This window comes from Gopherus evgoodei, chromosome 2 (genome assembly GCF_007399415.2).
Source record: "Gopherus evgoodei ecotype Sinaloan lineage chromosome 2, rGopEvg1_v1.p, whole genome shotgun sequence".
NCBI lineage: Eukaryota > Metazoa > Chordata > Testudines > Testudinidae > Gopherus > Gopherus evgoodei.
Genome location: NC_044323.1, coordinates 37,507,136 through 37,532,534, shown reverse-complemented (window position 1 = coordinate 37,532,534; position 25,399 = coordinate 37,507,136). Strand labels below are relative to the sequence as shown.

The window sequence follows — 25,399 nt, the reverse complement described above, 5'->3', positions numbered from 1 at the left end:
CCATCGCTCATATAATGGGCTGTCTTGCTGTTAGTCACCATGTATACTTAGTCCATGAAGGAGAGGTGTCACTCTGTCTCTAACCAAAAACAGAACCTCAATTAGTGCGCAGTTGCAAAGTTCCTCCTGGGATTCAAGTTTCCAGGAGGGGCACCGCAATAAATACAAACTCAAGCTCAAACCTTCACTTTCATAATTCACTCAGGGGGCCCAGATCCTCAGCTGACATAAAGCTGGTGTTACTTCAGTGAAGCCAACAGAGTTACTCCAATTTATGCCCACTACAGAATTGATCCAAGGTGTTCATGCCAAATGCAGCCATACATTATATTCCTATTAAGAACTCTTTTGGAATTTGTTAATTGCGTGCCTTTATGCGATTCTGTAACATTTTAATGGAGTTTCCTCATACACATATTCTTGTGCAGCCCATTTATCTTATTTTGTATGTTTTAATCTATTGAGTAGGCATCCAGAACCTAGGATGGGCACCTATACCTACATTTTATAAATCTGAAGAAATAAGAATAATACACATAAAACCTTTAGAATAAAGCAATATAATTAACAGACAAATGGTTACAGTCACTTACATCACTTATAATTTCAGTGCATCTTCTGGCTAGTTCCATGTTTCTGTCCTCAATAACAGGCTTAAGGAACACCTATAAAAGAAAGGGAAAGCATTTCAATATCACTAAACTAAAACAGTGAAAAAAGAAGTAAGCACCTTTTCCAAGTTATCACTGCCACCCACCCTTTCTTCTTCCTCTTCCTCACTTTCATCCTCCCTGAAATCCTGAAGGACAGGCATTCTTATTTTTAATATTTTTGAAAAACAATGGGGTAAAAATTGAACAAGTCCACTGCTGCTGAAAACAGTTTATGTTCTACCACTTGTCTAGGGGGTACGCTTCTCTTGTGTCCTTCACTAAGCTTAACCTTACCAAGGCTTCTTCCTTATTTAGACAACACTTGAAAGTCTTTATCTGAACAATTCAGTATGACTGAACTAAAAGGCATTACAGATGGCCTTACTAACTCAGCTAATACTTTCTTACAGATAAAGTATAATTAAATGACCTATTCAAATAAACTATTCCTAAATGTCTAAGACATTTAATTAAAGCACTGTAATTCAGTAACTATGTAAAATGAATGATTTAATGAAATTAACTGGCTAAAACAGGTGCCATGAAGCCAAAGATTATGGGAAAACTATCTAGTTCTAACATTTAAGATATCACAGTCTCCAAACCAACTGTCACAAAACTTCTTCACTCAGTCCAAATAAAGTTCATACAGAAAAGATGCACACACTTTTAATTTTCTGCTACAGAGAGTCTGGACAATTCACATTTGCTTTATGAAATATAATTTCAGAATGTAATACATGTTACTTTTAGTGCACTTTCCTGAAAATGTTCTTTTCATATTGAATATTATACATTCTTAAAATGCTTCATGCATTATGTCAACTACAGTAATATACATACGTACACATACCAACACTCTACCGAAGATAACATACCATGATCATACAGATAATACATGTTCCTTAAAGGCCTGTATAACCATTCACAATTAAAGACTGTCAAGAGTTGTAGTCTCAGAGCCAACCTTTTCTGTATAAATTCACTGAGCTCAGTTCTGTTGGAACAGAAGCTGTCTTACTGCTAATGGAAATTATCTCACCTGTTGTTCTGTAAGAATATATTGTAAGTAGGACTGTTGATTAACTGCAGTTAACTCACGTGATAAACTCAAAAAAAATTAATCATGATTTATTGCAGTTTTAATCTCACTGCTAAACAATAGAATACCAATTGAATTTTATTATATATTTTGGGTGGTTTTCTACATTTTCATATATATTGTATTCTGTGTTGCAATTGAAATCAAAGTGTATATTATTTTATTACAAATATTTGCCCTGTAAAATTGATAAACAAAAGAAATAGTATTTTTCAATTCACCTCATACAAGTACTGTAGTGCAATCTCTTTGTCGTGAAAATGCAATTTACAAATATAGATTTTTTTGGTTACATAATTGCACTCAAAAACAAAACAATGTAAAACTTCAGAGCCTATAAGTCCACTCAGTCCTACTTCTTGTTCAGCCAATTGCTAAGACAAACAAGTTTATTTACATTTACAGGAGATGCTGCTACTCTCTTCTTATTTATAATGTCACCAGAAAGTGAGAACAGGCACTTGCATGGCACTTTTGTAGCCAGCATTGCAAGGTATTTATGTGCCAGATATGCTAAACATTCGTATGCCCCATTATGCTTCGGCACCATTCCAGAGGATATGCTTCCAGGCTGACGGCGCTTGTTAAAAAAATTATGTATTAATTCAATTTGTGAATGAACTCCTTGGGTGAGAACTGTATGTCCCTTTCTCTGTTTTACCCGCGTTCTGCCATACATTTCATCTTATAGCAGTCTCGGACGATGACTCAACACGTTGTTCATTTTAAGAACACTTTCACTGCAAATTTGACAAAACCCAAAGAAGTGTGAATGTGAGATTTCTAAAGATAGCTACAACAGTTGACTCAAGGTTTAAGAATCTGAAGTGCCTTCCAAAATCTGAGAGGGATGAGGTGTGGAGCATGCTATCAGAAATCTTAAAAGAGCAACACCCCATGCGGAAGCTACAGAACTGTAACTGCCAAAAAAGAAAATCAATCTTCTGCCAGTGGCATCTGACTCAGATGATGAAAATGAACATGCGTTGGTTCACACTGCTTTGGATTGTTATCGAGCAGAACCCGCCATCAGCATGGACACGTCCTCTGGAATGGTGGTTGAAGCATGAAGGGACATATGACTCTTTAGCGCATCTGGCATGCAAATATCTTGTGACACTGGCCACAACAGTGCCATGACAACACCTATTCTCACTTTCAGGTGACATTGTAAACAAGAAGCAGGCAGCATTATCTCCTGCAAATGTAAACAAACTTGTTTGTCTGAACGACTGGCTGAACAAGAATTATTTTTAATGCAGTGTTTTTTACATAACTCTACATTTATAAGTTCAACTTTCATGATAAACAGATTGCACAACAGTACTTGTAGTAGGTGAATTGAAAAATACTATTTCTTTTGTTTTTTTACAGTGCAAATACTTGTAATCAAAAATAAATATGAAGTGAGCACTGTACACTTTGTATTCTGTCTTGTAACTGAAATCAATATATTTGAAAATGTAGAAAATATCCCAAAATATTTAAATAAAGGGGAGCAGTGGGGGCAAAAGACATATCTGGCTTTAAGATTAAGCTTGATAAGTTTATGGAAGGGATGGATGAAGGTAGAGCCTAATTTTGGCAATTGATCTTTGATTATTGCCAGATAAGTATGCTCAGTGGTTGGTGATGGGATGTTGGATGGGATGGGATCTGAGTTACTGCAGAGAATTCTTTCCTGAGTGTTGGCTGGTGAGTCTTGCCCACATGCTCAGGGTTTAGCTGATCGCCATATTTGGGGTCGGGAAGGAATTTTCCTCCAGGGCAGATTGACAGAGGCCCTGGAGGTTTTTCGCCTTCCCCTGCAGCGTGGGGCATGGGTCACTTGCTGGTGGATTCTCTGCAGCTTGAGGTCTTCAAACCACAATTTGAAGACTTCAATAACTCAGGCATAGGTTAGGGGTTTGTTATAGAACTGGATGGGTAGGGTTCTGTGGCCTGCTTTGTGTAGGGGGTTGGACCAGATGATCACATTGGTCCCTTCTGACCCTAAAATCTATGAATCTATGAATTTTATTACTGTTTAACAGTGTGATTAATCGTGATTAATTTTTTTAATCAGGTGATTAAATTAATTACTTTTTTAATCACTTGACAGCCTTAATTATAAGGTTATCATGCAAAGTAAGAAAGCTAACTGGATTGACAATCATTCAACTATGATGTTCTTTTCCTAATTCTAGCCCATCACACCACAAGTTTGGACTGCATCCCCCAAAGTGATCCACTGCTGTGGAAACTGCACCCAGGCAAAATCTCAGGGGTCCATGTTAGTAGATTCCCATGTGTTACTGGAGCTTGTATCTACACCAGAGGTGGGCAAACTATGGCCTGCAGGATTGTTTTGCCAGGCCCCATAGCTCCTGACTTGGGAGGCTTGCCCTCGTCCCCTCCCTTGCTGTCCTCTCTCCCCTGCAGCCTTAGCTCACTGCGCCACAGGCACAATGCTCTGGGCTGTGTGGCTGTAGCGTCACCTGCCACTGGTGCTCCAGGCAGCGCGGTAAGGAGGCAGAGAGCAGGGGAGGGAGGTTGGATAGAGGGCAGGGGAGTCTGGGGGGTGGTCAGGGGCTGGAGCTGTCATTGATAGGGCAGGGAACAGGGGGGTTGAATGGGGGTGGTCAGGGAAAAAGGGTGGTTGGATAGGGCAGAGGTACAGGGGGGCAGACAGGAAGGAGAGGAGGGGTTGGCGGTTCTGGGGGACAGTCAGGGATGGGGGTTCTGGAGGCAATCAGGGAGCAGGGAGGGTGGATGAAGCAGGGGTGCCGGGGGGGGGCATCAGGAATGAGAGGAGGGATTGGATGTGGCAGCAGGGGGCAGTCAGGTGCGGTGGTTCTTGGGGCTCTCAGGAGACAGGGAGAAGGGGGGGATGGATGGGGTAGGGATCCTGGAGGGGGCAGTCAGGAAGGAGAGGGGCTGATTGGATGTGGCCATGGGGGGGAACAGTTAGGGGTGGGGGGTCTCGGGGTGGTCAGGGAGAAGAGGTGGCTGGATGGGGCATGGGCTCCCAGGGGGCAGTCAGGAATGAGAGGAGGGGTTGGATGGGGCAGCGGGAGGCAGTCAGGGACGGGGACCCTGGGGGTGATCAGGGGACAAAGAGCAGGACGGGTGGATGGGGCACGGGTCCTGGGGTGGGGCATCAGGGGGCAAGAAGCGGGGGGGGGCCAGGCCATGCCGGGCTGTTTGGGGAGGCACAGCCTCCCCTAATCAGCCCTCCATACAATTTCTGAAACCCGATGTGGCCCTCAGGCCAAAAAGTTTGCCCGCCCCGATCTACACAGAAAACATAAGGAATGTGACGTTTTTAATGTAAAATTCCCAAAATACCAAAAAGTAATTGTGGCTAACATATGCTTCCCATTTGCTGTCTGGAACAAACACACTTCATTAGAAAAAAGATATGAAAACAGACAGAACATTTGTGACTGAGTAAAAAAGTATTAATTAAAGATGTTTGGTTTTTTTTAATCTTTGAGAAAAACAGACAGCTCCCAACCTACTATAACCCAGAGACAGAAAGCATTTACACATTAATAATATACAAGGGTAATAAATGACTTTTTTCCTGCTATCTTAATAGATAAGCTCCTAAATTTTAAGAGTGACAGTGATTGTAGGTGCCCAGATTGAGACCCAGGAGGCCTGATTTCCAGAGGTGTTGCACAGCCACACCTCCCACTGACTTCTTTTGGAGCTGTAAGTACTCAGCACTCTCAAAATTAGGCCCCAAAATCTCTGAAACTGAGCACTCACAACAACTAGTCACTTCTGCAAATGTTGGACATAATAAATGTCTTTCTGAGCAACTACAGCAGTTGCTACATGACATGGCAATTCACTTTTCTGGTATACAGAGCACTTGGTAAAGACAACAGAAATGCAGCACAGCAGTGAGTCATGGACTTTTTGTGCTGATACCAAAGCGAAATGCTGAGGAATGAAAATATCTCTGCATTGTAAAATAAATATTTTAATCCTCAGGGTTTTTAATATTTCATTGTTCCCCCCATATTCAATACATTTGGCAAGAAAAGATGTCAAAAATAATTAAAAGACAGAAGGGGAGATATTAATAATCACCAAAAAAATTGCTAATTTTTGCAAAAATCCAGCATGGGCTTTTCTCCTTGGAAGAGCTGCTATTTTTCCAATGGAAGTCAAATGGTCAAAAATTACAAATTCTGAACTGCTTGGATATGTAGGTTATTTAAAAGGTTAACATTACAAATGGTGGTTATTCAGAGTTCTGATGCAACAGTAATTACATATTAATTGTGGTTTTCCTGCAATGGTTTCTCCATAACAAGATCAACCTTTTCTTTAGTATAACCACAAGCTGATTTACTTACATGTATTTGTTTTTATTTCTGAAGGTACATCGTTTTTATAGGGCCTAGCCCCCTAGCTAATTCAAATCTGCTGGACCTTTCAGCAGACTTCCATCAGCCACACAACTAGAGAATGGAGGAAGGGTTTCCTGGCTAGTCATATTAAGGAAATAGATGCCAAAATTATGTTTTCTAAGGGAGTGGAGGGAAAATCATGCCACAACACATTACCACAGCTATAATACAATACAGATCTATTCAGTGCGGCAGTCTCCAGCGGACAGATGGCACAAGGCAGACACTATCAGATGCAGGCAACCCACTAAAAACACAGGGCTCTGCTATATAATGTGTCAACCAACAAAGTGACAGAGAAGCAACTCTTTGGCAATTGAGCTCATTCAGATACAGCTCAGAGAGGGTTTTGTTAAGGAAAATTAAGACTGCATAGTTTAAAATGTGGAGGGTTTGTTAGTTTCCTGCAGGGTGGTGGTTAAGAACAGTTAAAGTTATTTCTGTAAGGTATACAAATAAGATAGGATTAATATGTGTGATGTGGTAGCTGTCATTTCTGTAGCTCTTATTTTTGCTCTAGTAAAAAAACAGCCAAACTAGAGATACTAACATGAAATAAAGCCTGAATTAACCCCTGACACTATTTATTATATCACTAAAATGATCATAAGAGTTGTTTTCCCACAGTTTAACCACAAAAACGTGCACTCACCACATGCTCAGGTAAGATAATACTTTCCACTATAAATACTGCAATCCACACACAGACTTTCTGGCATAAAATCACCACCGATTTAGAACAATCCAATTGCACATGGATTTAAAAAACAAACAAGCAAAAAAAACCCTAGCATTTACACTTACGGACCTAGTAAGTGGTGTGTACCACAATGCTTTTCATACATGCACCATGCCATTGCAAAATCAGGTTCTATTCTTCTCGCTGTATGTGCACATAACTCTCAATAATATCAATGGGAGCTGTGTGCACATAAAAAAAGGAAAATGTATTCATCAGGGCAGTAGACAATACTAACCCATTCAAATGTTATGAGGAAAAGTTGTACTGCTCCAAACCCCAACTTACAGCGACCCTGTATAAAGCTGTTAAATCTCAATTACCTACTTGATTAAATTTAGTCTTAAGAATTCTTGTTATTTTGTTGAACCATATACAGCAAAGTTAAAATAATTGTGTCTCTGCTAGATTTACTATAGAGCTACAGTATTTGCACCAACTAACTTGCACCTGTTTCAGGTCTTTACCTTATAGCTTATAAATTGTACACAAATAGTAACATATGTTTCACCATTTTAGCAAGTGAAGTATATGGTATATACTACTAAAACAGATTTGTCAATCACCAAACATTTAGAGCCATTATTTCCCTATTTGTCTACCCAGTATTTTCAGTCAAAGAATTTGTTTTGGGTGTCTGGCACTTTGTCACCTTACTGCTCTACTACTAGATATCATCTTTTATGAAAAGATGCTCATTTAGGGAGTAGATTGCAGATAAATCATGAGTTCTACACATCTGAAGACTTGGACTCAAAATAGTTTGCAAATAAAAATGAGTTTGGTGGTCTCAATCTTGTCCATAATACACAAAGTATTTTATCACAGTTAGTCTCTCCGCCCTGTCATTAGCATGTGATATTAATTTGGCAGGCTTCCTCATGAGATTCCCTAACGCTACTTTTGGCGACAACCCCAAATATCTTTGGGCTGAAGGAATGAGTACATTGTGACACTATTTCACAGAACAGCAGCAGTTGGGCTTGCCCAGGAGAAGGCACCAGAAATGCTACACTGCTCTTCAACTTCATATCCTAGGACTTTGCACAGGAGAGACCCAGGACTTAACTTGCAGGGGTGTAGAAGGTTAAGGGACAAAATATTTTTGCTGAGTTATGTAGGGAAACTTGATCAGCACAGAAACAACACTTTAGGTTGTGAATACTGCACTATTTGCAATGCTCCATTTAAAATTCAGTAAAAGAAGAGTCAGTTTTAACAGAGTAATTCATATTCTCTCACTTTCATCGGGGATCTAGTTCAAAATCAACCCACGGTTTTCCCTGAAATTAGTGTGGCATTTTCAGTTCCGTTCTCACTGAAGAGAAGTACACATCACGGAAATAAGTACAATTAACTCAACACAGCTGGTGGTCTTTTTTCAGACAGTACACAAGAACTTGGTAACCATTGAGATTCAATTACTTCTCACTTCTAGAAAGACCCATCTATCAGATTGGGGATTACTGGCAACGCTACGCAAGAAAGTTCATGGTTTGACTATCAGCACCCTAATTAAAGGAAGAAAGCAGGTGTTCTAGGATTGCCCGTTTGTTTAAGCCTCTCTTGAATATGAAATACAAATTAACATTAACAAAAGAAATCCAGTAGATGGTCCTTTTTAGATAAAGTGTTAACTACAACCTTGTATCTGCCACATCATTAACATGACAAGGTGGGTAAGGTAATGTCTTTTATTGGACCAACTTCTGTTGGTGAAAAATACAAGCTTTTGAGCTTCCAGGCTTGAAGAAGAGTTCTGTGTAGCTTGAAAGTCTGTCCAATAAAAGATATTATCTTACCCATCTTCTCTCTCTAATATCCTGGGATCAATACAGCTACAATAACACTGTAAAATTCCATTAATCAAAAATGTCTTGTGCTCTAGAGCTAATATTTTTATACTGTTTTGTGAAAGTTCTTTAACAAAAGACTTTGTTAAATCAATGGAAGTCAGAATTTTACTTTTTAAAGCACATTAGATTCAAATTTTAAAACTGTCCGGTGTCTATGTCATGGGAAAGCCAATAAATAAATTTCCAAAGAACTAGATATTACTAGTTCAGATAGGTGGGTGGCTATATGCATATTCATTAAAACAGTGTGTAGCCCAAAGGAGCCCTGATGTTAGTTAGGACCACTAGGCACTACCATAATACAAATACTAAAGGAGAAGACAAACAGGCAAATGGAGCAATCAACAACCCAACAATTAGTACCAGAGTGTGACACTACTTTGCTTCCTTTCACTCCAATCTGCACTGCTGAAATATTAGACTCATAGACTTTTTCACAATGTTTTAACCAGTTTTCTTGCAAAATGGCATCTGGAGTAACCATGTCAGAAGAAGATGCAAAACATGTCACAAGTTATGGAACAGTGTATATCACAGTGGTCTCAACCAATTCCTCTAATCCAACTGTGAAATCCAGATATTTCATTCTCCTAAGCTCTCTGGTTTTGACAGAGCTCCATCCTGTTTGAGGGGATGGCAACTCACCATCTACACAAGAAATTAAAAACCCTCCAGGCTTCATGCTTCTCAAAAAAGGGCTAGAAAATTAAATTTTCACTTGACTTGGCTGCTTAATGAGGTTTTCATGGAAAATGAATCAGCCACATCCTGTACATCAGAAGCAGAAAGAGGAACTGAATAGGGACTCTAGCTCAGGGGTCATCAAGTATTTTTTGTCAAGGTCCAAATTTCTTGGTCAAGGTCTAATCAAGGTCTAGACTCTAGAGAAAATAATTAAACAAATAAAAATAATAAAATAAGAATAAGTAAATAAAAAAACTGGGGTCCGTTCAAAAGCATCTGGCTTTTGTCCTGCGGTCTGCCTATTGACTACCTCTGCTCTAGCTCCTCTTCTTCTAAATCTATTCAACTAAGCAAAAAAGGAAGGTCAGGTACTGCAGCTAACATCTCTCCTCTACAAAATCTGCATCTTCTTCAGATCCACTTTCTTCTAAGGAAAAGCTATGACATTCAGTATAACGAGGACTCAAGAATCTCACCTTCGTATCTTTCAGGGCTAACAATACTTAATTTGTTTGCAGACCCCATCAAAAAGAAAGGATTACTGGAACCAATACAAACAGACAGGTTTTTATTTTCCATCAGCTAATCTTCTAAAGCAGAAGACTTTCCCTTTCCCCCTTCAGTCAGAGCACACTCAAATAGGGTTTAGGGTAATCTATCACTTTAAAAAAGATGTACCTGACTGCAGTTTGGGAATCCCTATCATACACATAAACATTATGGACTTGATATGGGAACTTCAACTGATGGACCCTCTGGCAGCAGTGTTTTCAGTGCATTAGTCTCTGGGATCTAGGGCATCTATGTTGGATATGTTTCTCTCATGAGTTTTCTTGTGCCACTGCTGTTTAGAACCCAATTGCCTAACTGATGGATCCATGAAGCACAAAAGGAAAATTAGCACTTTACCTGTAAATTTTGTTTCTGTTATAATTAGATCCACCAGCTTGTAACCCTGACTCATTTTGTAGCTTTTCTTCTAGAAGCTTAAGCCACACATGATTTCAAGCCATACATGGTTTCCTCCTCTTGGACTTTGTTGGGAATGTTTTTCTTGACTGGCTGTATTTGTTGTGTTTGAATATTCTAATATTTTACTTAAGTCATACATTAACTGGAGTAGAGAGTATAACAACAGACTGACACATGCAAATCTGCTTTGACACTCTGACTCAATAAGTGCCTGAGCTACTACCCAGATCTCTTCACTCTTGGAGCTAATTAGCAGAAACTCAGTTGATGGCAGGGTTTTAATTGGACTTTTCCAGAGTTTCTATGTCTTCATTACAGTGCTGTAGCATTCTTTTTTTTGGTCACATTCAGCCCATAGTATCAAATGAAAATGAACTTTCATGAAAAAAGCTTGTGATGGCAGCTGTGCTACTTTGGAACATTTCCAGTCATAATGATACTCAAGTAAATGATTCTATATGCCTATGTTAATCCACAATCATTAAGAGTTATTTAAAATCATAGTTATCTTCTTGGTATATAGACAATATCATGCTTGTCTTCAGAAGTCTTCCTAAAACAGAGAAGATAAAGGTAGAGACTGTAATAAGAGAAACTTCACAAGGATCTTTAATATGGTAGAAATGTAATTTGTGACTCTGTTGATGAAATTATGTATTAGGACTATAATACATTTTAGGAAGAAAAGATAAGCAAGTCACCACCTATGAATGGTAAAGCTATGTCAGTAATATATGTTTCTAAATATCTTCAACCTTAGCGAAAGCTAAACATAAAATTGTACTAGTTTGACAACAGGCCAGGTCATTTAACAATGTCCTTAAAATTACTATATGCCTGATCTATAAATGATTTTCAGTTAGAAAAAAACTTTTTTCTAAACAATGAACTGTGCCAACAAGATTTTTTTTTTAAAGAAACCCTGAAGTTACGCATATTCCTTGCATTCAGGAAACAATTTCTCTTCTAAGAAGGAATTAAAATGCACACACGGAGCTTCATAGTTAGACTTCCCACTTAACCTATTGTTCCCTGGATGACTGGTTAAGACAATCATACCCCAACAATATTGTAATAATTTAGCACTGATGCTGAAGGCCAGCTAACAATATATTTAATGTACTTTCCAAAATCATACAAAATATTAAAAAGATAGAATCTGATTACATACAGCTCATTCTTTCCTGTGTAACAAAATAAGCTGTTTTAATTTACTAAATATTATAAACAAAATGTTTCAATATACAGTTACACTGAGTTAGAAATAAAGGTATAATAACCCTATATTGAAATGGCTTTAACATAGCAAAGAACCTTGTACCAAGGGCTCTCTGGACCACATAAGCCTATAATTAAGCTTGTGGTTGTAATTCCGGCGAGCAACTTAACAGTTCTTCAGTGTTGATCTAGGGCACAGAAGAAAATACACGGAAAATGTAATAGCTGGTAATAATTAGGCAAGGGAAGGTTGGATTCTTACAGACACTCTACTTAACTAGGATATATAGTTGTCATGACAACAGTGACAAGATGATAAAAACATCTCTTTCCTCATCTGCTGAAAAATACATATTTCTTCTTCTATCATATGTCACAGAGGCAAACACCTGGTTTAGTAATGCTGTAGTATACTTGGTAACATATCTCTATATCCTGACAAATGTACTTTACATTTTTATAGGATTTCATCGAATACCTGACGTACTTAAAAATGATGCATGAACTAGCAATTCTTTGAGCATTTCTTTTGCTTCTTCATTCATTTCTCTTACGCAGCTTCTCAAATCAAGTCATATGAAACCCTGGATTTTATCTTCATCATTATTTACAGTTCAATTTTAATATTTCAACAAGAACACTTTAATAGAGAAAATTTTGCACTGTTCAAACAAAAACTGATTTAGCGTTATCTACAGAAACAGTATAGATTTCAGCAAAAACAATTAAAAACGAGTTTGGCAATGTGCTTGGGATGGATATCTGAGTGTGGTCGATTGTCTTGTAGATATCTGAGGCAGGCAGCAATACCATTGTTGTGAGGAATGTCGGTGTGTACAGAGGGGATATCCATGGAGGCAAGGATTGTGTTCTGAAGGAAGTTGTTAATGCTGTGGAGTTTGTGTGGTGAGTGGTCTGAGGATGTTTTCTATGAGTTCTGATATTCCTTCAGTAAGAGTGCCATGGGAAGATAGGATGGGTCTGCCTGTGTTCCTGTGGTAAGCATCTTGGTAAGCATGCAGAAGGTCCCTGTGGTGGATTTATGGGGGATGAGGTGTAGAGTTTCTCTTAGAGTTGTTGGGAAAGGATTTGATGACATCCTTAATGTGAATTTGGGTGGCCTGTTCCATTATGTGATCTACTTCTCTGGTGGAGTTTCCTTATTTGATTAAGGCAGTTTTAAATGTGTTAACACATTACCAAACTCACCCACTTCATCTTCAACAAAAAACACTTTGTTCAAACCCTGGGAACAGCCCTGGGTACTAGCATGGCTCCTCAATATGCCAACCTCCTCATGGGCCACATTGAGAAAGAATTTCTGGACAAACACACCATGAAACCAATGATATACATGAGATTCATCAATGATATTTTCATCCTATGGGCAGATGATCTAAACTCCTTCACAGAGTTCCACTGTAACTTCCATAACCACCATCCATCCACCAAACACTTTCTAGAACATTCCCATACCAGCTTCAGCAATGGAACTCTACAAATGACTCTATATAAAAAAAAATTCACGGATCACCACACTTACCAGTAATCACCTCAAACACACCAAGAAATCTGTTATCTACAGCCAGGACCTCAGATACCACAAAATATGCTCTGACGAGAAAATCCAGGATACACACCTTAACACACTTAAAACCACTTTCACCAAAGACGCTCCACTAGAGAAGCAGACCACCTCATGGAATGGGCCACCCAAATACTCTGAGAGAACCTGCTTCAACATAGGAAAAAAACACACTCTGACCACACAACTCAAGTTGGCACCTACTGCTCCTACAATGGACCCCATAAGGCATATTATGAATCAATTACAACCCATACTTCCTGAAAGAACTCTTTCCTGAACCCCCTCTTCTGGCCTTCAAACAATGCGCCAGCCTCACCCAGCTGATCATCAGAAGCAAGCTCCCTATAGCCCAGGACTCCCAACTCAAAGCAGCAACAGATCCTGCCATAAGAACAGATGCAAAACCTGCAGACATATCTCCTGTGCTACAATGATTAATATCCCCCACAACACACCTTTCCAGATCCAAGGGTACTACACATGCCTAGCATATACTTCATACAGTGCACTAAATGCCCGAATAACAACTATCTGGGTTAACCAGTCAATCACTGAACTCATAAAGAAAAATGAAAAAAGACAAAAACACCACATCACCTGTGGTAAAAATGATTATTTTTACAAAATAATCATTCCATATTTGACCTCTCAGTTCTCATCCTCAAAGGAAACCTGCACAACACCTTCAAAAGATAAGTGTGGGAGCTTAAATGAATATCTTTTCTAGATGGTCTTAATAAAGACACTGATTTATGGCTTATTACAAAAAATCTGTAATCCACACACGTCCCTTTTATATCCTATGACTATAACAACGTTAATGGTCCAGTTCACCTTGAATGGTTCCTTAGAATACATTGTTTGCAATGTTATTCTAGCTGTTTTGGTCCCAGGATGTTAGTAAGGTAATATCTTTTATTGGACCGACTTCTGTTGGTGAAAGAGACCAGCTTTCAAGCAACATGGAGCTCTTCTTCAGGTCTGGACTAACAGCTCTGCGTAGCTTGAAAACTCATCTCTTTCACCAACAGAAGTTGATCCAATAAAAGATATTACCTCATTCACCTTGTTTTTCTAATTGACTGGAACCAACATGGCTATAACAACTGCAAACACACCTGTCATGGTATAATTCCCCACTCTGAACCTTAGCGTCCAAAAGATGGGGTACCAGCATGAATTCCTCTAAGCTCAATTACCAGCTTAGAACCCGTAGCGCTACCACCAACCAGGAATTCCAGTGCCTGGTACACTCTGGCCCCCCAAAAACCTTGCCCAGGGACCCCCAAGACCCAGACCCTCTGGATCTTAACACTAGGAAAGTAAACCCTTTCCCGCACCATTGCCTCTCCCACGCTTCCCCTCCCTGGGTTACCCTGGAAGATCACTGATTCAAAGTCCTTGAAACTTAAAACAGAGAGGAAAATTCACCTTCCTCCCTTCCTTCTCTTTCACCCTCCCAGACTCTCCCTGAGAGAGAAAGTAATCCTAACACAGAGAGAAATTAGCCTCTCTCTCCCCCTTCCCTCCTTTCTCCCCATCAATTCCCTGGTGGATCCAGACCCAGTCCCCTGGGGTCTCACCAGAATAAAAAAACAATCAGATTCTTAAACAAGAAAAGCTTTTAATTAAAGAGAGAAAAACAGTAAAAATTATCTTTGTAAATTTAAAATAGAATAAGTACAGGGTCTTTCAGCTATAGACACTGGGAATACCCTCCCAGCCTAAGTATACAAGTACAAATTAAAATCCTTTCAGCAAAATACTAATTTGAACTCCTTTCAGCCAAATACACATTTGAACTCCTTCCAACCAAATACACATTTGCAAATAAAGAAAACAACCATAAGCCTAACTCGCTTTATCTACCTAGTACTCACTATTCTGAACTTATAAGAGCCTGTATCGGAGAGATTGGAGAGAAACCTGGTTGCACGTCTGGTCCCTCTGAGCCCCCAGAGTGAACTAACAAAAACTAACAGCACACACAAAAACTTCCCTCCCTCAAGATTTGAAAGTATCCTGTCCTCTGATTGGTCCTCTGGTCAGGTGACAGCCAGGCTCGCTGGACTTGTTAACCCTTTCCAGGCAAAAGAGATATGAAGTATTTCTGTTCTATTAACTCTTACTTATCTGTTTATGACAACACCGATTAAACATGGTAATACTTTCAAAGAACTAGTTATGCATGGTCCACAATAATTTACAGTGATAACATTTTAAAAAGTGGGATTTTTTTTCTAAATTGATTTAATTTTGTTGATGGGCAGTGGATATAATAGGCGAGGGGAGGCTCTGCCTCCTCTAGTGCTGCCGCAGCCACCAGAACCCCAGTTGCGGAGTTTGCGGGGAAGGTTTTTGTTTTATTATGCCCCATGCCCATACTCCAGGGAAATTACTGATTAACCCAGGAAGCTGAGTAGCAGATACCGCCTCCTCAGCTGCTCTGGAACCTGCATAGAGCATATGAAAAGCTTCTTTGGAGGAGAGTGAGAGGCTTTTCTCTGCAGTGGCTTGGGGTCTGACGAGGAGAGGTGTGACTGTGGCAGGCCCAGGGCTCCTCTGGGCATGTGGGGTGGGGCCCTTGGGGCTTCGGTTCGCCATAGTCTTCTTTGGCCTGGGTAGGAGGGGTGCTCAGGGCTCCTCTGGGCAGGGGGACCTCAGGGCTCCAGCCATGAGGAAACTGGGAGTATGGGATTCTGGCTGCTGGGGGGAGGGAAGTGGGGTCTGGGGCTTGCCCTGCTCTGCATATGCCGTGGCTCTGCGTGGCTCCCAGAAGCAGTGGCATGTTCCCCCTCTGGCTCCTATGCATAGGGGCAGCCAGGGGGCTCCACATGCTGCCCCACTCCAGGTGCCACCCCTGCAGTTCCCATTGGCCGGGAACTATGAGCATTCATGGCCCGCCATACAATTTCCATACCCAGATGTGGCCCTCGGGCCAAAAAGTTTTCCCACCCCTGCCCTAGAGACCATCCCATGGCCCAGTATCCCCTTGACAAGAACCCTATGGTCAGGGGCTTGGGGAGCAGCTAGCATTACGAGAGCATGCAGCTTTAAATCTTCTTTGAGTCACTGGAGCAATATAAAGGGCACTTAAACAAGGCTAAATATCTAGCCTGTTGAATTTGCCTCACTCTGCATAAACATAAATGCTATTTTACAGATGGGGAAGCTGAAACAAATAAAAAACTGTTACCTACTTTTCATAACTGTTGTTCTTCGAGAGGTGTTGCTCATGTTCATTCCATTCTAGACATGTGCACGCCCACGTGCACGGTTGTCGGACTTTTTTGCCTTATCTGTAGGGCCAGTCATGGCATCCTCTGAAGTGCCGTGCTCATGCGCTGGTATACAAGGTGCAGCTGGCCCTATGCATTCTCTGTTTCTTTTTGCCAGCAACTCTGACAGAGGAATAGGAGGACGGGTAATGGAATGGACATGAGCAACACATCTCAAAGAACAACAGTTATGAAAGGTAGTAATCATTTTTTCTTCTTCGAGTGCTTGCTCATGTTGATTCCATTCTAGGTGACTCACAAGCAGTCTCCCTGGAGGTGGGCTTGGAGTTCAGGTCGTGTGGCTTGCAGTACTTCTCTATCGAAGCCAGCATTGTCCCGGGCCTGCTGAGTAAGTGCATAAAAGGATGTGAATGTGTGGATGGACAACCCGGTGGTGGCCCTGCAGATATCTTGAACTGGCACCTGACCAGGAAGGCTGCCGATAAAGCTTGCGCCCTGATTGAATGGGCAGTTATGATTGCCAGAGTTGGCATTTTCTCCTGTTCTATAAACTTGACACAGGCGGTGATCCAAAACAAAAATTACAGGGTGTATCCCAAAGATATAAAGCCGAGCATCCAACATCCGAGGTTACTTGTGACCATGCTGATCGGAAGGGACACAGGCGGTTAAGGAAGGAGTAGGAAGATGGACTCTGAGAACTGACTGGGGCGCCTTCCTCAAGCGCACCTCAAAACAAGTGCTTCTGGCCCTGCTGGTGTTTTGCTGGGCCAGGATGAGTATACAAACGGGAGGTGGAGGGGGACGACTGAACCTTCTGTCTCTGTCCCTTCTCCTAGAGGAGCCCTGCTGGGGAGGCCAAGGCCCAGGAGGCGGGGATGGCCTGAACTGTTTCTTCGCTGTTTGTGACACATGCAGAAGGTAGCTCAACTGTCCTTGAGTCCATGCAACCTCGCATCTGTCTGCTCCAAGAAGAACCCACTTCTGTCAAAGGGAAGCTCCTGGATGGAGGATTGCAGCCAGGAACTGTGCCTCATAACTACGGCCAAGGTGATGCCGCAGCCACCGAATTGGCAGCATCCCAGGCCCTCTGGAGGGAGTTCCTGGCAACTGTAGTACATTCCTCCAAGATGTCAGTAAACTCCTGGGGCAGGGAGTCTTTACACTATTTGAGGGGGTCCCACAAGTTAAACTAAACTGAAGGCTGGCCGCTGAATAAACTTTCCTTCTGAAAAGGTCCAGCCTTTTGGTGTCTTTGTTTCTGGGAGCCACTTGCCCTTGTCTGTCCCTTTCATTGGTCACAGAAACCAATGAGGGTGGGTGGGTATATAAGTATTCAAACCCTTTAGCAGAGATGAAATATTTCTTTTCAGCCGACTTGGAGGTGGGTGGAATAGAACAGAAGACGGTTTGCCACAGGGTCTTGGCTACCTTTAGAACCCCTTCATGCACCGGCAATGTGACCTGCAAAGGGACTGCTGCCATTAGAATGTCGAACAAGTTGTCCAACTGCTCTGACACTTCCAACTCCAAATTTGAGGTCACACTTCTCAGCCGGGCTTGGTGCTCTTTAAAGTCATTGGATGCGCTGGCATGTGAGGGGCCTGCTATTGCCTCGCCTGGCAATGATGATAATTATTGCACCACCAGGGGAAGGCCTGGGGTATTGTCCCCCGCTAGGGAGGCCTCTCTTGCAGCGGGCACCTGCGCCTGTGCCCCAATATCAGAGCTTGCAGCATGTACCCAGCCCAGTACCATCGGTGCAGGGGGCTGCTCCTCCAAAGCAGCAAGGGAGGACTAGTGCGATAAGGGCATCGGCATCACCGGCATGCCCCACGTATTCCAATAGGGCCATTGGGCTGGCCACTGGCCCTGCTGCCATATTGACACTGTGGGAGCCACAACGCTTTCCAGAGCACACAGGGATCAGTGCTGCTTCAGCAAGGGGCTAAAGTCCCACTCTGATCCGAATGAGTCCCCTTCCAGTGATCAAGGCCAGGCTGTGGACAACTGTGTTTGGTGGCTGACCCTATGCGCGGGGGAGCAGTGCCTTGAATAAGATGAATGGACCTGTACAGGCAGGGAACAATGCACAGACAGACACTGGAGTGTCAGCTGGCTGGAGGACAATCAGTGCTGGGCATATGGAGACCAATGCCTCACCTTGGGCGATGTGCGCTGCACCGGTGGAGACCGGGATCTTGGTGCCGGCGACTTAGGCCATCTCTGGGTCCTAGGTCATGGAGTCAGGGACCTCGGTCGTGGAGTTGGGGAATACTGCCTCTGCCCCAGAGACCGACTGCGTTCAACTGCTCTCTGAAGTGGGTCTCATGACTGGCTTGCCCTTAGAGAGGGGAGCCTTAGCCACATAAAATGCCATCAGCAGCACAGGCGAGGTTGGTCCTTAGCTGCTTCAGACATCGAAGGCAGTACCAGGTGCCTGCGTCCCCTACTGCTTCCAGGAGTCAGAGGCGAATCCCTGGAGGACCTGTGGTCCAAGTGGAGAGATACCCCTGTGAGGCTCCGGAGTCAGCAGGTGGCCCGAACTGGGTCCTTTGTCCAATACCCCCAACCTTCCTTGTTTGGTGCTGGGGAGCCTTCCTTTTTCAGGTGCTTCTTGGGCACCGGTTAAGGAGAGTGTTGCCAGACAGAGAACAATGCCGACAGTGCACTCCTCACCAATGCCAAGGTGCTACGCATGGAGTCAGAATAGGAAGACTCTGACACCAGGCAAAGTGTGGCCTTCATGAGGGCCCGTAAGCAAAATGTCCTGCTCTCTTTGAGTTCTGGGTTGAAAGTTCTTACAAATTCAACACTTGTTCTTTATGTGTGACTCTCTCAAGCACTTTAGGCAGCTGCTATGGGGGTTCCTAACAGGACAGGCCTATTACAGGCTGAGCAGGCCTTGAAACCCAGAAACCTGGGTATGCCCTGCCCCAGGGCCAAGTCCCTGCGACGATTCTAACTTACTAACTCTTACAATCTAACACCTAATTACTATCTAACTACTGTAAACAACTATATACAAAGGGAAGACAAGTAGGTACTAGGAAAAACTTCTATACACTTGGGAGGCAAGAGGAAGGCGCTCTGACCAACTGTCATGAGCAGTAAGAAGGAACTGAGAGGGCGTAACGGTGGTGCCTCATATAGTGGTGCATGAGAGCGGCACTTCAGAGGGCGCCACAGCCAGCCGTACGGATACTACTAGGCAAAAAATTCCAACAACTGTGCACGTGGGCATGCACACACACACACACCTAGAATGGAACTGACATGAGCAAGCATGTGAAAAAAAAGTAAAGTAACTTGTCCAAGATCAGACAGGAAGCTTATGGGAGAACTAGGATCAGAACCCAGATCTCTTGTTTCCTTGCCCTGTGCCTTTAACAAGACCATACTAGTGGAACCTTAATTTTATGAACCCCAATTTTATGAACAACCAGTTATACAAACCATTTTTCTCAGTGGAAAAAAAAATGACTAACCTACATCATAAAAGTGGTGTATATGAAGAAAAGGTAGACAACCACTCACATTCTGATGCTTGAAATACATTTATTCAAAGGACAAAAAGAAAGCAATGAAGTGCTCCATCCTGCAACTTATGCATCACACCTACTACAATTTTGAGATGTTAAGTTTTATGAACATTTTGATTTTATGAAATCATTGAACCCCAATTAGTTTGTGAAATAGGAGTTCTATTGTGCTTCTCAGGCTATTATAATGATTTTTTCTAATAACACTGTAGTTAAGAGCCATCTATCATTTCCATTAAAGCCTAGGTTTGTAATTGCTGACACTTGATTTAAAGTACTGAAGCTGATGTTCCTCTATCTGTCAAGTAGCTTTTAGTGCTAGCACCGCTAAAAAAAAGAAACTGGCAAAAGAAAGGAAATTGCAGTTCAAGCCAGTCCTCAACTCACCACCTTATACTAAACATACAGCATGGAGCTATGATATTATTGTTGATATTAGTTACACAAACAATACCGAAAGTGCACTCTGTGTGAGTAGCCACCAATATGGCACAGAACTGTGCAAATATTCTACCTGTAGCCTGGGGCACAGTAAAGGAGAACATTTTATTTCTTTCGTTTTGTCAATTTTAAGTCAAAGTTATATTAAGATATGTTTTATATGGAATTCAAAACAGGTGATATTAAAAAGTGAATTGCAATTGGCAAGACTAGGTGGGAAGGGTTCTTTTCAAATCCAATCATTTGTAAATATTTATTCATTTTTACATATACAAACCATCTCTGCACAATTAATTTCTATTAGAGCTTAAGGTCTAGCTTTGAAGAGTTTTTTGACTTCTATCATTATGACGAACTCATGGGAGGGAAGCCATAGCCTGCCTTTCAGCAAAAAAGCTCTCCGAAACCTGAGGCTGGCTCCAGAAGAATGATATTTACCTCTAAATCTGTGGTAAATATATTTTGGTAGCTTTACTCTAATGATAAAGAACGTTTTCAATCTCATCAAAAAAGTGAAAGTAATAACAATAATCTGTAATACAGTCTAATAGGTGATACTGGGAGTAGAATGTCTGGGCCTAATCGGGTAAAGAATGTGAGTGAAGCCAAACAGCAAAAATTAAGATGTTTGTACACCAATGCAAGGAGCCTAGGTAACAAAATGGAGGAATTAGAGTTACTGGTGCAGGAAGTGAAACCAGATATTATAGGGATAACAGAAACATGGTGGAACAGTAGTCCTGACTGGAGTACAGGTATTGAAGGATATGTGCTGTTTAGGAAAGACAGAAATAAAGGCAAAGGTGGTGGAGTAGCACTGTATATCAATGATGAGGTAAACTGTAAAGAAATAAGAAGGGATGGAATGGATAAGACAGAGTCTGTCTGGACAAAAATCACATTGGGGAAGAAAGCTACTAGAGCCTCCCCTGAGATAGTGCTTGGGGTGTGCTATAGACCACCTGGATCTGATTTCGATATGGATAGAGACCTCTTTAATGTTTTTAATGAAGTAAATACTAATGGAATTGTGTGATCATGGGAGACTTCAACTACCCAGATATAGACTAGAGAACAAGTGCTAGTAATAATACTAGGGCTCAGATTTTCCTAGATGTGATAGCTGATGGATTCCTTCACCAAGTAGTTGCTGAAACAAACAAGAGGGGATGCCATTTTAGATTTGGTTTTGGTGAATAGTGAGGACCTCAGAAAAAATGGTTGTAGGAGACAACCTTGGATTGAGCGATCATGAGCTAATTCAGTTTAAACTAAATGGAAGGATAAACAAAAATAGATCTGTGATTAGGGTTTTTTATTTCAAAACAGCTAACTTTAAAGAATTAAGGAAATTAGGGAAGTGAATTGGACTGAAGAACTTGTGGATCTAAAGACGGATGAGGCCTGGAATTACTTCAGGTCAAAGTTGCAGAAACTATCAGAAGACTGCATCTCAAGAAAGGGGAAAAAATTCATAAGCAGGAATTGTAGACCAAGCTGCATGAGCAAGCATCTCAGAGAAGTGATTAAGAAAAAGCAGAAAGCCTACAAGGAGTGGAAGATGGGAGTGATCAGCAAGTAAAGCTACCTTATTGAGGTCAGAACATGTAGGGATAAAGTGAGAAAGGCCAAACGCCATGTAGATTTGGACATTGCAAAGGGAATTAAAACCAATAGTAAAACCTACAGCAATATAAATAATAAGAAAACAAAGAAAGAAGAAGTGGGACCACTAAACTCTGAGGATGGAGTGGAGGTTAAGGATAATCTAGGCATAGCCCAATATCTAAACAAATACTTTGCCTCAGTCTTTAATGAGACTAATGAGGAGCTTAGGGATAATGGTAGGATGACAATTGGGAATGAGGATATGGAGGTAGATATTACCACATCTGAGGTAGAAGCCAAACTCGAACAGCTTAATGAGACTAAATTGGGGGGCCCAGATAATCTTCATCCAAGAATATTAAAGGAACTGGCACATGAAATTGCAAGCCCATTAGCAAGACTTTTTAATGAATCTGTAAACTCAGGGGTTGTACCATATGACTGGAGAATTGCTAACTTTGTTCCTATTCTTTAAGAAAGGGGGAAAAAGCTGATCCAGGAAACTGCAGACCTGTTAGTTTGACATCTGTAATATGCAAGATCTTGGAAAAAATTTTGAAGGAGAAAGTAATTAAGGACATTGAGGTCAATGGTAATTGGGACAAAATACAACATGGTTTTACAAAAGGTAGATCATGCCAAACCAACTTGATCTCCTTCTTTGAGAAGGTAACAGATTTTTTTAGACAAAGGAAACACAGTGAATCTAATTTACTTCGATTTCAGTAAGGCATTTGATATGGTTCCACATCGGGAATTAACAGCTACCTTGGAAAAGATGGGGATCAATATGAAAATTGAAAGGTGGATAAGGAACTGGTTAAAGGGGAGACTACAACATGTCATACTGAAAAGTGAAATGTCAGTCTGGAAGAAGGTTCCTAGTGGAGTTCCTCAGGGATCAGTTTTGGGACCAATCTTATTTAATCTTTTTATTACTGACCTTAGCACAAAAAGTGGGAATGTGCTAATAAAGTCTGCAGATGACACAAAGCTGGGAGGTATTGCCAATACAGAGAAGGACTGAGATATCATACAGGAAGATCTGAATGACCTTGTAAACTGGAGTAATATTAATAGGATGAAATTTAATAGTGAAAAGTGCAAGGTCATGCATTTAGGGATTAACAACAAGAATTTTTATTATAAGTTGGAGACGCATCAGTTGGAAGTAACAGAGGAGGAGAAGGATCTCGGAGTATTGGTTGATCACAGAATGACTATGAGCCGCCAATGTGACATGGCTGTGAAAAAAGGTAATGCGATCTTGGGGTGCATCAGGCAAAGTATCTCTAGTAGAGATAAGGAGATGTTAGTATCATTATACAAGGCACTGGTGAGACCTCATCTGCAATACTGTGTGTAATTCTGGTCTCCCACGTTTAAGAAGAATGAATTCAAACTTGAACAGGTTCAGAGAAGGGCTACTAGGATGATCTGAGGAATGGAAAACCTATCTTATGAAAGGTGACTGGCTGATGAGTCTTGCCCACATGTTCACGGTTTAGCTGATCATCATATTTGGGATCAGGAAGGAATTTTCTTCGAAGGCACATTGGCAGAGGCCCTGGTGGTTTTTCGCCTTCCTCTGCAGCGTGGGTCACTTACTGGTTGATTCTCTGCACCTTGAAGTCTTTAAACCACAATTTGAGGACTTCAATAGCTCAGCCATAGGTTAGGGGTTTGATACAGTAGTGGGTAGGTGAGATTCTGTGGCCTGAGTTGTGCAGGAGGTCAGACTAGACGATCATAATGGTCCCTTCTGACCTTAAAGTCTATTATTCTATAACAGTACACTGGGAGGATGCCCAAATGTATTTATAAGTACACTTTCCTAGAGCAACAGGAGTAACTCTGTATCCTCCCCATTGTCTTTAATAAAAAAGAACTCTTAAAATGAACTATGATGAACATATAGACTAAATTGCAAACTCTAAGTACTTCAGACTTGGGTTCCCCAAACTCATACTAGAATATTAGGATATTACCAACATTATACGTTGTATCATTATTGTGCAGTATTTAATCAACTTTACCAACAAGCATTTTTAAGAGCTTGTGGCTTCCTACAGATGGAAATTAATAATAATACATGAAAACTGGAGCAGCAGTCATATCAATCTCATGACATCAGGAAGCAGGGTCTGAAGCAGAGCCAGTCCTCAGGCAACCTAATGAGCACAGCTGTCCTGGGGCAGGATGGGTAATTGGCTGCACCACCTCATTGGCTGGAAGAGTCAGCAACTGGCTCTTAAGCCCAGCAGCAGAAGCAACAGTAATATTTCAGTGCCTGCTCAAAGCATTTGCTCATTGCTGAAGTAGTTTCTGCCCTGCCTCACTCCAAGTAACCTGCTCTGACCCTTGGGTCTCATTCCTGACTTTTGACTTCAGCTCTACCCTTTAGTTTTGGCATCTAATCTCCAACTTCTGACTCTGACTGTGCCCCTTGGCTCTGGTCTCTGGCTACTGACACCTGCTCCAACCCCTATGCCTGATACCCGCTTCAACCGCTATGCATGACAGTCCACACCCATCACTGACACACGATGACCATTACATTCAAATAACTCATTAAATTTTCAACTTGTAACAGCTATAAATCACTGAAGTTCGACCAGTTTACACACACTGGCAATATAGTCCTTAGTTTCCTAAGAAGTCACATTAGAGGAGTTCTACATATCACACAATTACAAAAGTCTTTCTGCTATCAAACCTTTTACAAAAAGGTACAGATAATTTACAACAGCAGCAATAGATCCTTTCTAAGGAATTTGTGGATCACTTCAAAAAGATTTAAATGTGCGTAGATGCACAAGAAACCCACCATTTGAACTCAACAGGACTAACTTTTAAAGTTAAGCAGGTGCTTAAGTGCTTTTCCGGGACCAGGTCTTAGAAATCAAAGCAGCTAATTAACAAATGAAAGATATGTACAGTAATTAGTCATGTCTGAAGAACACTATGCAACCACTGGAAGCTGCAGGGGGGACGTGCCTACAGATGGTCAATGTAAACAAAATGTCTTGCAGCCTGCCAGGTTGCCGATCCCTGGCCTACATGAAGAGCTAGGAGTGTGATTTCCAGCTCCCATAGATATACTCACATTAGTTCCCATCTGAGCTAGCACAGCCTTTAGTTAAATTGAATTGATAGTCCTGTGTTAAACTACAGTGCCCTTAGTGAGTGAGTCTAGCTCCTGCGGTGCTACAGTTTTGAGATTAACACAACGAAAGTTACCTTTACTGATTTTCTTAGGTTTGGAGGCTCCAGAAACATTCAAGAATGAAGGTCATGACCATAGACACAGTCACAAGCAAGGAATCTTGTCTGTATTGTAAGTTTTACTGTACA

The 25,399-nt window shown here is 41.4% G+C and overlaps 1 protein-coding gene across 8 annotated transcripts in view; it reads right to left on the bottom strand.

The window, feature by feature from the left end:
* Window positions 1–25,399, bottom strand: part of NEBL (nebulette) — a 439,204-nt gene that overhangs the window by 123,325 nt on the left and 290,480 nt on the right. For 6 of the 8 annotated variants that reach the window (XM_030550405.1, XM_030550407.1, XM_030550408.1 and 3 more), the window contains one exon: window positions 594–665. The exons of the other annotated variants lie outside the window; for them this stretch is intronic. In XM_030550405.1, coding sequence (XP_030406265.1) covers window positions 594–632 — 39 coding nt within the window. In that variant the 5' untranslated portion in view covers window positions 633–665. The remainder of the gene's footprint in view (window positions 1–593; window positions 666–25,399) is intronic. 8 annotated transcript variants of the gene reach the window in all.